At 46.6% G+C, this 17,818-nt stretch overlaps 1 protein-coding gene and 1 pseudogene across 1 annotated transcript; one reads left to right on the top strand and one right to left on the bottom strand.

Annotated features, from left to right (window-relative positions):
- The first annotated feature begins 3,015 nt into the window (after positions 1-3,015).
- Positions 3,016-15,672, top strand: Gpkow (G-patch domain and KOW motifs). The gene is made up of 11 exons (XM_028881345.2): positions 3,016-3,303; positions 4,386-4,546; positions 4,648-4,772; positions 7,057-7,166; positions 8,255-8,468; positions 12,200-12,332; positions 12,949-13,084; positions 13,289-13,412; positions 13,511-13,580; positions 14,770-14,855; positions 14,939-15,672. The coding sequence occupies exons 1-11, from the start codon at positions 3,134-3,136 to the stop codon at positions 15,071-15,073; spliced, it is 1,464 nt and encodes a 487-aa protein (XP_028737178.1). The 5' UTR covers positions 3,016-3,133; the 3' UTR covers positions 15,074-15,672.
- LOC114701289 lies at positions 9,066-10,268 on the bottom strand (annotated as a pseudogene).
- Positions 15,673-17,818: the final 2,146 nt, after the last annotated feature.

The raw sequence follows: 17,818 nt of genomic DNA, 5'->3' as shown, positions 1-17,818 counted from the left end.
CCAGGTCCTCCGCAAGAGAAATAGATGCTCTTAACTGCTGACCCTATCTCCATCTCTGAAATTCTTGTCTCAAACTCATAATCTCAGTCTAATTATGATAAGTTATCATACCAACCCATATTGACATTATGTTCTTCAAAATAACTGAGCTGTACTTTTCAAAAATCGGTAAAGACAAAGGCTATCACAGACTGCAAAAGACAAAGGAGGCATACAAAAATCGGTAAAGACAAAGGCTATCACAGACTGCAAAAGACAAAGGAGGAATGCAATTGTATTGCAGTGTATGAGATACTAGACTAGATCCTGGAAGGTAAGAAGAACAATAGTTTAATTAACAAAATTGCACCCAGGGCTAGAGGTGTGGTTCAGTGGTTAAAAAGAAATAGCATTACACATATGTTAATCTCAGGTTTGTTTTTTGGGTTTTTTTTGTTTTTGTTTTTTGTTGTTTTGTTTTGTTTTGGTGTTTTTGAGACAGGGTTTCTCTGTGTAGTTTTGTGCCTTTCCTGGATCTCGCTCTGTAGCCCAGGCTGGCCTTGAACTCACAGAGATCTGCCTGCCTCTGCCTCCTGAGTGCTGGGATTAAAGGCTTGCGCCACCACTTCCCAGCAATCTCAGGTTTTTGATAATTTATAATACTGTTACAGAAAATATCCAAGGTTATTTAGGTTAAAAATATACGGGAGCTGGGTGTGATGGGCACATTCCTTTAATCCCTGTACTTAGGAGGCAGAAGCAGGCAAATGTCTGTGAGTTCCAGGCCACTCAGAGCTTATAATGAGACACGTGCGTTGGCTTTACAGACAGGGCCCTGTTCTGCAGGGCAGGTCTGAGTTGTTTGGAACACCTGTAACACCGGCTTTAAGCAAGCAGCTCACAGTTACTCCAGTCTGAGGTCAAGCAGACCTAGACCCGGGCTAGGAAGCCGACCGCCGCCTGCCACCGCCTGCCGCCCTTGCGGGGAAAGCGGACCTGCCGCCAAGCCAAGCGGTTTTTAATGGATTCTTGTCACGTTGGGCGCCAGATGTAGATGTATCCAACCGTCTTATTAAATAAGGGGGAGGGAGGAATTTCAAATAATAGATATTCTGAAACCTGCCCCCAACCACTGCCTATTGTTAAGGCTGGACTTGCAAGAACAGTACTGCTCTCACCAAAAAGAAAGAAAGAAAGAAAGAAAGAAAGAAAGAAAGAAAGAAAGAAAGAAAGAAAGAAAGAAAGAAAGAAAGAAAGAAAGGAAGGAAGGAAGGAAGAAGGAAGGAAGGAAGGAAGGAAGGAAGGAAGGAAGGAAGAAAGGAAGAAAGGAAGAAAGGAAGAAAGGAAGAAAGGAAGAAAGGAAGAAAGGAAGAAAGGAAGAAGAAAGGAAGAAAGGAAGAAAGGAAGAAAGCAGGGAGGGAGGCAAGGAAGCAAGGAAGCAAAAAAGAAAGAGGGAGTGAGGGAGAGAGAGAGGGAGGGAGGGAGGGAGAGAGAGAGAGAGAGAGAGAGAGAGAGAGAGAGAGAGAGAGAGGAAGAAAGAAAGAAAGAAAGGAAGGAAGGAAGGAAGGAAGGAAGGAAGGAAGAAAGAAAGAAAGAAAGAAAGAAAGAAAGAAAGAAAGAAAGAAAGAAAAGAAAGAAAGAAAGAAAGAAAGAAAGAAAGAAAGAAAGAAAGAAAGAAAGAAGGCAAAGAGGCTTCAGCCCAGAAGGTCCCTGTCCTTTATGTCAAAAACCAGAAGCCATTGCCTCATTCAAAAGCTCAAAAGGGTCAGAAAATTGCAACATAGAAAGCATGTGCTCCAGTGCTGGAAAGATGGCCCCGGGGTTAAGAGCACTGGCTCCTCTTCCAGAGGGCCCAGTTTCCATTTCCGGCATCCACACAGCAGCTCACATAGAGTTTGCCTTAGACCTGTGACAATTCCTCCTCCTTTGTAACTCCATTTCCAAAAGATCTGACACCTTCACACAGGCATACATGCAGGCAGAACACTAATGCATAGAAAATAAAAATAAATAAGCCGGGCGTGGTGGTGCACACTTTTAATCCCAGCACTCGGGAGGCAGAGGCAGATCTCTGTGTTTGAGGCCAGCCTAGACTACAAAGCGAGTTCCAGGACAGCCAGGACAACACAGAAACCCTGTCTCGAAAAACCAAATAAATAAATAAGTAAAAAAGGAAGAAAGGAAAGCATGTGCTTCAAATACGTTTGACATGAAAGTATAAGAAGCTGGGAAAATATGGAGCTGGAGAGATGGCTCAGAGGTTAAGAGCACTGACTGCTCTTTCAGAGGTCACAGGTTCAATTCCCAGCAACCACATGGCAGCTCACAACTGTCTGTAACTCCAAGATCTGACGCCCTCACACAGACATACATGCAGGCGAAAACACCAATACAAATAAAGATAAATAAACTATTTTTGGACTGGAGAGATGGCTCAGAGGTTAAGAGCACTGGCTGCTCTTCCAGAGGTCCTGAATTCAATTCCCAGCACCCACATGGTGGCTCACAACCATCTATAATGAGACCTGGCACCCTCTTCTGTATACATAATAAATAAATAAATCTTAAAAAAAAAAAAAAAGAAGCTGGGAAAATAAAACAAAAAAAAGAAGAAAGAGAAAAGAAATTAAAGTAATATAGTCCAATGGTACAGTGCTTGCCGAGGCGAGGCCCCAAGTTTAAGTAAATTACTGGCACTTCACACTGAACCACGTCCCTGGCACAGTCCTGTTTTTTCTCCTTATGACACTTCCTACATCAGTAATGCACAGGAAGGTACACACTTTAGATGCACATCATGTACTTGTCAAACACAAGATTTATTTATTTTGTGAATATAAGCATTTTGCCTGCATTTGTATATGTGCGTCACGTACGTGCATGGTGCCTGCGGAGTTCGAAGAGGGTATTGGATGCCCTAGAACTGCATTACAAACAGTTGAGATCACTGAGAACTACATTTCCCAGAATGCTTGGCGCGGCGCGTTCCTATGACGTCAAGAGCGCGATCTTTTTTCCCACGGCTTTCAGCGCTGTCTCTGAGGCGTTGCTTTGTGGGATAGGTTGTCCTCTTGCTCCTCGGCCGGCCCCTCGCGAATTGAGCTTAAATTAAACTTCCCAGCAAGCCCCGCGCTAGCCTGGGAATCGGGACAAGATGGCGGACCCAGAAAGTGTACGGCCGGCTGCCGCTTCACCGGCCCCGATTTCTTTCGGTTTCACTCGCACGTCTGCCCGGAGGCGACTGGCAGACACCGGAGACGGAGAAGGACGGGCCTCGGAGGAGAAAGATTTCTTGACGACCGTGGAAGGGAGGGAGCTGCACAGGTAAAACGCCGGGTCTTTCACGTTTTGGAAGTCAGTGCAGTGGGCGTAAGCAGGGCAGACATACGAGTTGTTTGTCTTGGTGACAGTGGCTTGGAAAGCCTCAAAAGCAGCCTCAAGAAATTTATGGAGACATCCAGGAGTGGTGGCAAACTCCTGTAATGTCAACACCTGGGAAGCTGGCCCAAGAAGATCAGGAGTTGAACGCTAGCCTGGGCTATATGAGAGCCTATATTAAAAAAAATTAAACAGAAAGAAAAAATAATAAATTGTTATTAAGTTTAATAATTTAAGGGAATGAAGGAGGAGGTTTGTGAGAGAGGTGGGTGAAATGGGGCCTGATGACTAGAGGTATATATTCCTCAGAGAAAAAGTCGTTGGGACTTGAGAAAGGGAAAGAAAGGATATGACAGGACTCTATGTGTCTCATCTGAAATATGGGAGCTTCCCCAATTTGGAACGAGGCAAAATCAGGTTTGGGGAGGCCATCAACAGCATAATCAAGAAACTGATGTAAAGGGTGGTGGTACACGCCTTTAATCCCAGCACTCGGGAGGCAGAGCCAGGCGGATCTCTGTGAGTTCGAGGCCAGCCTGGGCTACCAAGTGAGTTCCAGGAAAGGCGCAAAGCTACACAGAGAAACCCTGTCTCGAAAAACAAACGAACAAAAAAAAAAAAAAAAGAAAGAAAAGAAAAGAAACTGGTCTGAAAGGCCTAAGGGAGGGACTTCTGGAAGACAGCTGTCCAGACCCAGACGACAGTTTGCCAGCCTGGAACTGGGGAGAGTCTCCACCAAAGATGATGATGTTGTAGGTCATTGTGGCTGAGAGCCATGGGATGATTCCCACAAGACACATTTAAAGCTGGGGGACACGAGGAGAGATGATGCATGCACTAGGAGGTTGCACCAGGAGGACTGAGTTTATAAGACCAGCCTAGGCTACATAGTGAGATACTGTTTCAAAAAGAAATGGGGGAACCTGTGAAAAAGAACCTGTGGAACATGACCCATAGGGCTGGGTGTTGATATTTCTACTTTCTAATACTTCTACTTTCCCAACCTTTTTTCTCTGTACCCACATCAGTGTGAATCCTCCAGAAGCCCCCAAGGAACTGGTCATCCCATTGATCCAGAATGGGTCTCGAAGGCAACCAGTGCCCAAGAGCTCTAAGCCGTCCTCAGAAACTGGGACTGTGTTGACGTCAGATGGTGTGCTCTCCCTGGCTGTGAAGGAGCTCATTGAGGGTAAGTGAGACCTCCCCCTTTGCTCTGCCCCAGCGCAGATAGAAGGGGAGGAGTTGGAAGGAGAGAGTGTGGCCTCATTGATCCCTCCCGTTCTTCCTTAGAATCCAAGAAGTCTCTGGAGGAGAGGGAGAATGCAGGTGTTGACCCCACGCTCACTATCCCCATGATCCAGAAAGGATGCAATCCCAGTGAGGAAGGACCAGACAGCGAACCTCAGGCCGCGACAGTGAGCTGCCCCTTTGCCTCCCTCCTGCATCGTTCCCTCTACCCTGTCTACCTAGCCTCCTTGCACAGAGCAGGGAAAGTGTGTATGTGTGTCCCAAAGCTTTGCCAACTAGCCTTTCTTCCTTCCATCCCTATTAGAAACTTTAACAAATAGATAGCAGGGTGTAAAAAAAAAAAGTACTTGAATCCTGGGACTCTCTGAATGAGGTAGACAGCAAAGTGGATGGGAAATACAAGTGCCATAAGGGTACACATTCTTTGGAACCATGTTTGTTTCCTCTTTTCCTCTTTCTTTCTTTGTTCTCTTTTAACCTGTAGTGCTTGAAGAACATTAAGGAAACCAGTGTGACTGCATTGGAATGAATGAGGGGTCAGGCAGTAGATGAAGGCAGAGGGGGCCAGATCAAAAAGGGCCTTCTGAGCCACACGGGGGACCTCGTCTTTTACTGTGAGTGAAATGAGAGCTATGAGAAAATTCTGAGCAGACAAGGGTTGTAACAGGGTCCCTTCTGGCTGCCGTGACCAAATGTGACTAACAGTGAAGGGAGGCAAGGGAGTCAGTGGCCTGGTCCAGGAGAGAGGTGGTAAGGGCAATCAGGAGTAGCAGGGGTGAAGCCTGGAAGGCTAGGGTCTGGTGAGAGAAGAAAGGGAAGCTTGACTGCCCTAACGGCGGCAACAGCCCAAGAGTCAGCGCACTTGTGGGAAATCAGTGCTACGTGTCGATCTGAGGCAACCGCAGTGTATGGAAGAGCTGGAGAGGAATAAAGAGATGACAGCAGGAGAGGTGGAAGGTGTGTGTGTTTGTGGAAATAATGACGTTCGGAGCTCAGCTTTTTAGCTTGTAATGCATCCTTCTTTCAGCTGAACTGTTCTCCTCAGTCTTCAGATGTGCTTTGGGTGTCTGCTTCTGAGACAGTTTTATGTAGTTCAAGCTGGCCTTGAATTCACTCTGTTGCCAAGAATGACCTTGAACTTCAAATCTTTGTGCTTTCACCTCTATCAGGCTATGTTCTCCCCACCCTCACCCTCTTTTATTTTTATTTATTTATTTTAAGACAGGATCTCTCTCTGTATCTGTGGTAACTGTGAGCCGCCATGTGGGTGCTGAGAACTGAACCTTTGGAAGAACAGCCACTGCTCTTAAGCCCTGAGCCAGCTCCCTTGTTTTGTTTTTTGAGGCAGGGTCTCCCTGTGGAGCTGTGGCTGGCCCTGAGCTCACAGAGCTATGCTCCTCCCTCCTCCCCTGTGGCATGTGCCTCCAGGCCCAGGAGGTCTTTATTTTTTACAACTGAGTCTGTTCAGAGCACTCTTCTCATATCCTTATACCTTCTTCTATCATTTATCTTGGATTAAATGACATGTCAGTGGCATTCTTCTCCCAGTGCATTCCCTTAGCCAATTCTTTGTTTTTGATTTTGAGATGGGGTCTCACCATGCTGCCCAGGCTGGTTTCAAATTCTTGGCTTTAAGCCACACTCCTTCCTCATCTCATACACAGGATACTGGGCAGTGCCAGTGTGCATAGTACTGCTTGATTTATTTATTGTTCTTTATAAAATGTATCACCACCTGATGTATCATGTTTTCAGAATTTGATTTATTGTATGCCTTGACAACTAGAACGTAAGCCCCAACAAAGGTTTTCCATTTTATTAGCTCCTTATCCTCAGCACCTAAAATAGCACTTTCTATAGAATAGATCCTTTAAACAAATTTTAAGGCATATTTATTTTTAGTTCATGTATATATATGTCTTTTTCCTACATGTATAAATGTACACCCTGGCTCTTACCCTCTGAGCTTTCTCTCCAGCCTCTGTAATAGCTTCTTTGTAAATACTTGTTGAGCTAGGTGTGGTGGTACATATCTTTAATCCCACCACTTAGGAGGCAGAGGCATGCTGATCTCTGTGAGTTAGAGGCCAGCCTGGTCTGGTCAACATAAAGAGTTCCAGGATAGCCAGAGCTACATAGTGAAATCCTGTCTCAAACAAACAAACAAAATTGGAGGATAAGGGTACTAGAGCAATGGCCCAGAAGTTAAGAGCACGTGTTGCTCTTTTAGAGACCCTGGGTTGAAGTCCCATTACCCACATGGCACACATCCATCCATCCATCCACTTCCAGGGCATCCAGTGTTTCTTCTGACTGCCACTGAAACCAGGCACAGACATGATGGTCAAGGGCCAGGGGTGTAGGAAGTCACCTCCTGAGTGGCTGCAAACACACTGCAAACAGGGCACATTGCAAGCCAAGCCTGACTCCCTTCTCCTGCCTGACCGATAGGTGCCGAAGGAAGCTGACTACGAGGCAGTCCCTGTGGAGGCCTATGGGCTGGCCATGTTGCGAGGCATGGGATGGAAACCTGGCAAGGGCATCGGCAACACTTTCAGTCAGTGAGTTCGGTGGGGAATGCGGGGTGGACCCTGGCTATAAACAAGAGCCCTGTGGTTATGGTTAATCTAGAGCCATCCAGGTGCTGAGGGAGGACATTGTCACCCCCACCAGTTCAGTAGTCGCCTGCTTCTGTTTCCAACTCTGGTTTCCACAGAACCAAAGAATAGACAAAAAACAAACAACCTCAGATTTGCCTTCAAAACAGTAAGAAGGTCCACTTACATAAAGTTTCCTCAGTGGATCAGTTTGCTCATCTAAAAAATGCAGGTGGTAGTGCTACAAGAGTTAGATGAAATTATCTCATGCAGCACACATGGTAGGGTTTAGTCCCTAGTAAGCAGAGACCAAACATGTTTGTTCTTCCTTCGTAGACTTTGAATCTCTTTGGTGGGCTGCTGTATAGCCTAGTGATAGAGGCTTGCCTAGCATGTAAAAGGCTCTGAGTTCTGTCCCTGAGACTGAAAAACAAAATCCCTTTGCAGTTGTAAATCCCAAGAATTCCCAAGTCATTGGGTAGCCAAATGTGACTCTGATTGGTATCGAGCATTCTGAAATGTTCCCCTTGCTCACTATGCATAGCGTATGATCTCTTCTGGAGAGATTACTCTATTTGTTTAGGCCAGCCTAACTTGGCCCTTGTCCACAGGATGTAATAGATAGTATATGCAACAAGTTAATTCACTTGAATCAAATGGGTGACTGAAAGTGTAAATCAGTGGTAGAGTATCCTTATCATGCATTGAGGCCTTGCGTTTGACCCTAACATCAGAAAAGAAAAGTTGGCCTTTTTATAGCTCAGAAAGTTCTAATGTGATATCAGAAAGGGTAATCTAATATAGATGTGGGGCTGGAGAGATAGCCGGGCAGATAAAGGCCCTTGGCTGTAAACCTGATGACCTCAGAACTCACATGGTAGAAAGAGAATAGACTCCCACAAGTTGTCCTCTGATTTCATGTATGTGTCATGGTGCACAAGCATACACAAACAAATAAAATAAATAAAACTAAGTATTTCTGGGGTGTGTTAGATCCTGGCAAGAAAGTTTTGAAGACTTACACTCCCACAAGCCTGTGTTTCTCTCTACAGAGTAGTGAAGCCCCGAGTCAACTCTCTTAGGCCCAAAGGCTTAGGGCTGGGTGCCAACCTGATGGAGGCCCAGGCCTTGACCTCCACTGGCTCTCACCACCCACCAAGACCAGATGGGGATCGAAAGAAAGATAAGGAAGGCCAGCCTCAAGGGTTGATGCCTGGAGGAGCTGTGGTGATCCTTTCTGGCCCTTACCGGGGCCTCTATGGGAAGGTAAGAAACCAACATACCCCTGAGGCCATGGCAGGTAGCAGGGAAGATCCATTTGAGTGGCCAGGGTGAGGAATTGGGGATCGAAAGGCTGTCAGTGAAGCCAGGTGTCATAGTACATGCCTGTAACCCCAACACTCTAGAAACAGTCAGGGAGATCACAAGTTCAAGACCTGCCTGGGTTACATGGGAAGTCCAAAAGCAGGCCATAGTGGAACATACCTGTAATACTAGCACTTAGGAGACTGAGGCAGAAGAATTTCCAAGAGTTCAAGGCCAGCCTAGGATACATAACAAGACTCCTTTTCAAAAATAAATAAAAAGCCACAACCAATCAAAATACAGAGTTGTGGAACCAAGTCCCAAAAGATATGTCTATAAAACGTTCCTGTACCTGAACCTCAGGGAACATTGCAGAAAAGGAGGCAGAAGGATTGTAAGACCAAAGGGTCAGGGAGGAGTTTGCTATGAGATTGTTGTCTCCTAGCAGTATCAGAAGCTATACCATAAAGTCTCACCAACATGACTGCCCAATGTGAGCTGAACAAGGAGGACACCAGTGAACATGGCAGACTGCACAGGAGAAAAACCTGTGAGGCCTCAGCCCTGCACAAAGTACTGTAGGCAACTGAGGAACGCTGTGAGTGAGAGAGGTGGCCCTCCTCGGGGAAGAGCAGCAGCACACCAAATGGTTGTCCAGTGCCAAACAGTCAGCCCTGAAAACACATACAGGTAGCATTGTATGGACTGAACAGGTTATATTTAGGGATATATAGTATATACAAATACATATATGCGTGCAGTAACAGTTGGTTAAAAAAAGGCCGTTAATTTGAAAGAGTGGGGAGGGATATATGTGAGGGTTTGGAGGGAGGAAAGGGAAGGGGAGAAATGTTGTAATTAAAATACAATCTCAGAAAGAAAAAAATTTTAATTAAATGAAAGGGGGAAGAAAGACAAGGGATGGACATGGTGACATATTTGGGAGATTGAGGCAGGAGGATTACTGAAGATTCAGGGCTATCCTGAGCTATGTAGTGAGTTCAAAGCCAGCCTTAGGTCAAAAAAATAGGAGAAGGGGCTGGGGGATGGCTCAGTGGACTAAGTGCTTACTATACAAGCTTGACTGGACTTCAGACCCCTGGAACCCACGCAGAAGCCAGGAAAGTGTGGCAGCTGCAGGTAATCCCAGCCTTCAGGAGGAGGAGCTAGAATCCCCAGAGCAACCTGGCTATCTGTAGTAGCCTGAACTGGCCAGCTCCAGATGCAGCAAGAGACCCTGCTTCAGTAAAGCGCAGAGCGACTGAGGAAGACACCTGGTGACAACTCTCAGCCTCCACACACGTGGATTTACATGCAGAGAGAGAGAGCGCGCGAGCGCGCACAAAGGACAGGGAGCTCTGCTAGTGTTATTGAAAAAGAGCTTTTCTGGTTACTTCCACCAGTCTGTTCTGACATGCTTCTAATGCTGTCAGAGTCACCTAGCCAGCCAGTGCACATACTCTGTAGTCCTTCCCACCAGCTGTGGGCACTCGCAATATGGACACGAATTTTGGCCAACGTGGCATACTATTCTATTTCAGATTGCCTCAAAGCTGGCGGTTGTTGGTGAGGATAACCAATGTTGCTTTGCCCTGTCTGACCATCTTCAGAGTCTGCTTGTGTCCCAGCATTTACTTTTCAGTTTTTATAACAAACTAGAGCTAGAGTTCATTGACTCCAGAGACCTTTCTGACTTTGTGGCCACCATCTTCCTATTGTATGTTCAGGACAGCCCCCAGGCAAGAGCAGCCACCAAAATGGCCAGGGAGTGAGAAAGGAAGGAACTCCCACAATGCAAAGCTCTTCATGGTACTATTTTTGGTTTGTTTGTTTGTTTTTTGTTTTTCGAGACAGACTTTCTCAGTGTAGCTTTGCACCTTTCCTGGAACTCACTCTATAGCCCAGGCTGGCCTCGAACTCACAGAGATCCGCTTGGCTCTGCCTCCCGGTGCTGGGATTAAAGGCATGAGCCACCACCGCCCGGTATGATACTATTTCTTAAATTATGCGTATGTCTAGCCAGGCATGGTAGTGTATGCCTTTAATTCCAATACTCAGAAGGCAGAGGCTGTCAGATCTCTATGCATTTGAGGCCAGCCTGGTTGATATGGTGAGTTCCAGGCCTGTCAAGATTACATAATGACACCTTGTCTCAAAACAACAAAAATAAGTGTATGTGTGTAGGTAGGTATGTATAGGTGAGTTCCCCTAGAGCTGGATTACCAAGTGGTTGTGAGCCACCCAGTGTGGATGCTGGGAACTGAGCTCAGGTCCTCTGCGAGAGTAATCCCTGTCTTAACTGCTGAGCTATCTCTCCAGCCCTGTAAGTCCTGGTCTTGCAGGCCTGCCTGGTCCACTGCTTCAGCAGGTACTCCAGAACAATTTGCTGGGCCTTTTTGAGCCTCAGTTCTCAACCAGAATGGAGAAAATGCCATATCTGTCCCACAGTGTCCATGAAACTTAAGTGTTTACAGGATGTCTGAAGCAAGCATGGTGGCTTATGCATGCAAACCCAGTACCTCAGAAGCTGAAACAGGAGAATTGCTGCAAGTTTGAGAGCAGCCTGGGCTATATGACCAGTACTAGTCTAGCCTGGAACCTATCTTGAAGAAAGTGAGCAGTGGGGAGATGTCTCAGTGTGTAAAGTGACTGACAGGCACGCAAGCATGAGGACATGAGTTTGGATCCCCAGCACCGACGAAAAAGCTGGGCACACATGCATCTATAACCCAAAGTTGGCGAGTAGAGTCTAAGATCTCTGAGGCTCATTGGCCGGCCGGCCTAGCTGAGTCAGTGCGCTGCAGGGTCACTGTCTCGACACAAAAAGGTTTCGGGGTTAGAGAGATGGCTCAGCCATTAAGAGCACTTGCTGCTCTTCAACGGGCCTGTATTCCATTCCCAGCACCCACATAGCAGTTCACAGGAGATCCAGCACCTTCTTTTGGGTTCAGCAGACACCAGGCATACACATGACAGGATGTACAGACACATGCATGCAGGCAAAATACACACATATATGAACTAAAAATTTCAAAAAAGTAAGGTTATTTACACCTTTAATCCCAGCACTTAAAAGGCAAAGGCAAACAGATCTCTGTAACGTTGAAGCCAGCCTGGTAATATAGTGAGTTCCAGGTCAGCCAAGGCTAGCTACATAGTCTCAAAAAAAAAAAAAAAAAAAAAAAAAAAAAGGAAAAAGGATAAAGCATAAGGTGATGAGAATTCAAGGAAGACACCTGCTGTGGATGTCTGTCCTCCACACATGTGCACACAGCACACACACGGTAGGTACCTGTGTGCACACCACATATACGCACAAAGAAGTCTTCGTTCCATTTTGCTAAGGGAGACCCGGGAACATGTGTGTGGCCCCACTTCTTAGGAGTCACACTTTAGTAGAAGAGAGAAAGGAACCATGCCTGGTCCTAGCCATCAAAGGTCACAGCATACAGTTGGGCATAGTGGTCTACACACACCTTTAATCCCAGCACTCAGAGACTGGTGGATTTGAGTTATAGGCCAGCCGAGGCTGCATAGTGAGAACCTCTATCCAAAAAACGAAACAAACGAAAAGGTCACAACAAGGTAAGAGACACAGCTCACACCTGCTGGATGTAAAGGCTAGACATTTCAGACCTAGCCTTCAGAATGTAGTCCATTCACCCCCTGCCTTATCCCTGCCTCCACCTTAGGTAGAAGGCCTTGATCCTGACAATGTTCGGGCCATGGTTCGTCTGGCAGCAGGCAACCGCATTGTGACTGTTAGTGAGTATTGCCTACGGCCTGTTTCTCAGCAGGAGTTTGATAGCCACGCCTCCCAGCCAGGTGAGACCCTCATAGCTGGAAACTTGGGGAAGCATGGGGACAGACAGTTCTCTCCAGATCTGGAGGGAGGAGGAGCAGTGTGGGACTTGCAGTCAGAGGTCAGGCATGAGAAGGGACAAGAATCGTTTTTTTCATTTTTGTTTGTTTGGCGGTGCTGGGAACAGAACCCAGAGCCTTGACAGTGCTGAGTGGGCTCTGCCATACCCTCCTCGTTTGTTCAGTTTGACTGAGAAGGGTCGATCTAATAATACCGTGTCTGCATCCTCTCTAAGCAGCAAGAGATGAGTATGGAAAGCATTTCCGACCTCAGGAGGGCCTTGTGTGTTTGGAGTGACGGTCTTCTCTTTGGCTACGTAGGAGACTAGGGTTAGGGTGTGTGCAGAGGAGAGGCAAACAGCAGTAATGATTGGGGCAGCTGGAGGTCCCTGCAGTTCTTTTCCACTCTGTTACGTGCACTAGGCAGTCGACTCCGCTGTGTCTGCTGAGGGCTGGGGGTTCCAGAGCAGCTTCTTGAAAAAGTATATAGGGGTTGGGACCTTTAGCAAGAGGACAATGGCCCTTGAGAGGAAATGCCAGTGAGACTTTCTCCTTGGTGTCCCCATCCCCCCTTGAACAGGCCACGTGAGTAAAACTTCCACAGAGCAGCACAGAACAGCTGGAACAGCCCTGTCATTGAAAGCCCTGCAGAATCAGGAGGACTCAAGGAGGCGGCAGAAGGATTCAGAGAGGAAGCGGAAACACTCCCCAGACCGGTAGGAGGAGCCTGGGCAGGAGCCCGGGCCTCTGGGCTTGCAGAAGAAGGCAAGGTATGGGGCGGCTCAGGCAGTCCGGGAAAACGTACAGGGCAAGGCAGGGCATAGAAGGAACTGGGGACAGCAGTGGGGGTGGCCCTTAAATGTAGGGTGGCTTTAACATGGCTGGGACAAACCCCTAAGCCAGGCGCTGGCTTTCTCCAGACAGGAGGAAGCGCTGGCCAAGAGTGAGAAGGCAGCCACTAAGAACAAGCACTGGCTGCACAGGGACTTACGTGTGCGCTTCATTGACAAACTGCACAAGGGGGGCCGGTATTACAACACCAAGGTAGGACCCCACAGCCGGAGTCCCTCCTTCCCCAGGGACTGGGCCCTTAAACATCTAACTTCCCTCTAACATCTTACTTCCTCCCCATTCCTCTCTAGATGACGATCGAAGATGTCCTCAGCCCAGATACTTGTGTGTGTCGGACAGATGAAGGCCGAGTTCTAGAAGGTATCATCCTAGAGGGTGATAAAGAAAGGGTCTATTCCAGGGACTGGAGAGGTGGTTCAGTGGTTAAGAGCACTGGCTACTCGTCCAGAGGACCCAGGTTCAATTCCCACACCAACGTGGCAGCTCACAACTGTGTGTGACTCCACTTTCAGATGATCTGATGCCTTCTGACATCAGTGAGCAACAGACATACACACGGTGCCACAGGCATGTGCAAGCAAAGCACTCATGCACATAAAATAAATACATCTAAAAAAGATTAAGAAGAAAGAAAGAGTCCATTCCAGTACTTAGGAGGCTGAAGTAGGATTCCTACAAGTCCAAGTTCAACCTGGACTATAGTGAGTTCTAGGCCAACCTGGGCTATGGTATAAGATCCTGTTTTTAAAAGAAATTGAGGGCCAGGCAGTGGTAGTGCACACCTTTAATCCCAGCACTTCAGGAGGCAGAGGCAGGCAGATCTCTGTGAGTTCGAGGCCAGCCTGGGCTACAGAGCGAGTTCTAGGACAGCCGGAGCTACACAGAGAAACCCTGTCTCAAAAAACTTAAAAAAAAGAAAAAGAAAAAGAAAAAAGAAGAGGAAGGAAGGAAGGAAAAGGAAAAAAAAAGAATGGTATCTGAGGCCAAGAGCTGGGCAGTTGGGCAGGGCTCAGGTTCTTTACAAGGCCCAGCAACCTCTTCCAGAGCAGATACTTCTTCAAGAGGGATTACCTAAACCCTGTGTATTCCCCATGTCAGATTAGCATTAAAATAATTATTTATCCCTGTCAAAACCATTGCCTTTACAAGAAGAAGTATACTGAGTTCACACACACTGCAGGGCAGGCTGAGAATGTGCCCAGTATAGTTTCTGTAGGAAAATATTCCTGTATGGCGGTTATTTCTGTGAATTACTCCTTGATCTTCTCACCTGTGAAATTGGTAGTGTGGGACTCCAGCTATCAACAGGGTAGCTCTGCCAGGTGGTAGTGGCTCACGCCTTTAATCCCAGCATTTGGGAGGCAGAGACAATGGATCTCAAGGCCAGCCTGATCTACAGAGTGAGTTCGCAGACAGCCAAGGCTACACAGAGAAACCCTGTCTGGAGAAGGGAGAGTAGCTCTAATAAATATTAGCAAGGGCCCTCCTGACAGGATCTGGCCAGGCTGGCCCTTGCTCTGGACCTCATTCCCCTCTCCCTCACCTGCAGGCGTGAGAGAAGGCATGCTGGAAACCCTGATTCCCAAGGGAGAGGGCCACCATGTGATGGTGGTGCTGGGACCACACGCTGGAAAGGTGAGTCCCCATGCCTGGAAATGAGTCTGAAGATCACTGAGGGTCTGGGCTGACCTTGCTGACTCTACCCCATCCCTCCTCAGGTGGGACTTCTTCTGAGTCGGGACAGCGTGCAGAGTCAGGCTTTGGTACAACTTGGGCGAGAGAACCGGGTGGTGGAGCTCCACTATGACACTATCTGCCAGTACGTGGGCCCCAGTGTCTCAGATGAAGACTGACATGTGGAGCACTGCCAGCTCCTAGGCTGTCTGTCACGAGTTGTGTAGCAGTCTACACCAGATGCCGTGGAGAAGACGGGGATAATTGTTCTGTCCTCCTTTGAGCTACAAGGACAGGAAAGTGAGTACACAGACCAGACTCTTCACCAAAATTTAGAGTGTAATAGAGTTCATTTTAAAAATGGAAAGATAAAATCCAAACCAGTATGGGAGCTGGGAATTCAGGTGGGAACTGAGATGCCTGAGGTGGAACTACTTCACTTCTTACCCTCGTGTCCCATCCAATGCAGAACTCACTCTTGGAACATAGAAACTATGAACTCTGTCCCCAGACAAACACCATAAAATCTCCAGTGCTACATCTCAGAACCACTTCCTGAGTTTGGGTCTGGAATGGCTTTCAAAGACCCATGCCTTTCTTTTTTTAAGATTTATTGGATTTTTAGTTATATGTATGTGTGTGCCTGGGTGAGAGTGTGTGATTATGAGTACAAATGCTTTCAGAGTCCATGAGTGTTAAGTCCCCCTGGAGCTGAAGTTACAGGCAATTGCAAGCTGTTGGACATGGGTGCTGGGAACCAAACTTGGGTCCTTTGAAAGAACAGCAAGCACTCTTAACCACTGAGCCATCTCTCCAGCCCATATATGCATATCTTAAAGGATTCTTGCCGGGCAGTGGTGGCACAAACCTTTAATCCTAGCACTCGGGAGGCAGAGCCAGGTGGATCTCTGTGAGTTCGAGGCCAGCCTGGGCTACCAAGTGAGCTCCAGGAAAGGCGCAAAGCTACACAGAGAAACCCTGTCTCAAAAAACCAAAAAAAAAGAATTCTTGCCCAGGATGATGCCAGTAGCCAGTAGCACTTATTTCTGAACTTTGAAAGATAAAGGCCTGGTAGAGATTACTTAGGTCATGACTTAGAACCTCCAAAACTGAACGGAAACAGACCTCTCCTCCTTATACTTTAGTTATGTCTGGTCGTTTGTCAGAGTAAGGGGAAACTGACTGCTGCTCCCACTGGGAACTCTAGTAGAGGCATCTGTCATCCTGAATCCAGGGCAGATCTCCAGAAATGTCACTGAGCTGATGATGCACTGAAGAGAAATGGAGACTTATGCCCACAGATGGGATGGCTTACTTCTAATTTCCAAAGGAGCCAGTCACTTTTAGTCCCAAAACATTAGCTTGGAGCTTAAAAGGTATTTCTGACTCATGGAGTTTCTCTGCTTGCCCTAGGTGACTATATTTTAAAAAAGGTTATTGTCGAGAGTCCTGAACCTCTTTCCTGCTTAATGGCCCAAGATAAAAGTCAATAAGAGAAGTCAGAGCCTTAGGGGCTGGAGAGATGGCTCCGTGGTTAAGAAGTCAGAGCCTTAGACACAATTGCTTCTAAATTATCCTTGAAGCTTAAGTCATTCATGCAGTAAGTGATATTTGACTTAGATCTGAGCCACAGGTTAAAAATACCTAATTTGCTGGATGGAGGTGGCGCATGCCTATAATCCCAGTACTCAGGAGGCAGAGCCAGGCGGATCTCTGTGAGTTCGAGGCCAGCCTGGGCCACAGAGCAAGATTCAGGACAGGCACCAAAAACTACACAGAGAAACCCTGTCTCGAAACACCCCCCCCCAAAAAAAAACCCTAATTTGTCAGCCTATGGCACACACTGAAAAGAATGAAAACACCCCAAAATAGGATGATAAAGGTAATTGGGGCTAGGGATGGGCTCAGTGTGGTGTGTGTGTGTGTGTGTGTGTGTGTGTGTGTGTGTGTGTGTGTGTGTGTGTGTGCGCGTCGCGCGCGCGCCTAGTAAAGCCTTGGGTTCCATCCCCAGGACCACCAGGAAAAGAGGCAGATTGCTGTCTATTGAACAAAGGCAAACAACTCTCTAGCCAAATGAACAGACATTAAAAGACATGAATCTCCAAGTGTGGTAGCCCGTATCTGTAATCTGGCACTTGAGAGGCTGAGACAGGAAGATTTCCATGAGTTCTAGGACAGTCTGAGCTTCATCAAATACCCTTTCTTCAAAAACTAAAAACAGGAAATGTGCTTGGTGTGTTAGCACACACCTTTGTTCCTAGCATTCAGTAGGCAGAGGCAGGCAGATTTCCATGAGTGTGAGGCCAGCCTGGTCTACATAGCAAGTTCCAGGTCAGTCAGGAACTTGTCTCAAAAAAGAAATAAGGAGAGTGTGGCTTTTCCCCTTCCTTATTACCCCTTTTATGTCTTGTCTAATTGCTATAGCTAAGACTTTGACATGTATCTAAATAGGGAAGAGTGATCATCTTCTCTTATCTCATTCCTGATTTTAGAGGAAATGCTCAATATGTCTCCATTTAAAACAGTGTTGGCTATAATATAATGTTGGTTTATTGAATATAACCTTTATTATTTTGAGGTATTTTCCATCTATTCCTACAGTCTCCAGAGCTTTTATCACAAAAAAATGTTGAACTTTGTCAAATGTGTTTTCAGCATCAATTGAAATAATGTGATTTCTGTCCTTGAGTTTGTTTATATGATGTATTCCATTTACTGATGTATGTATGTTGAAACAATTTTGCCTTTCTGGGATGAAGCCCACTTGGTCATAATGTGTAATCTTCTCAATGTATTCCTGAATTCATTTTGTAAGCATTTTGTTAAGAATTTTTGCATCTATGTTCATCAAAAAAATTGGTCTGTAGTTCTGTTCATTCGTGTTCTCTCTGTCTCTCTGTCTCTCTGTCTCTCTCTCTCTCTTT

Source organism: Peromyscus leucopus, chromosome X (assembly GCF_004664715.2).
Source record: "Peromyscus leucopus breed LL Stock chromosome X, UCI_PerLeu_2.1, whole genome shotgun sequence".
Lineage (NCBI taxonomy): Eukaryota > Metazoa > Chordata > Mammalia > Rodentia > Cricetidae > Peromyscus > Peromyscus leucopus.
Note: the sequence above shows the minus strand (reverse complement) of the source record. Positions and strands in the feature narration are given on the sequence as shown.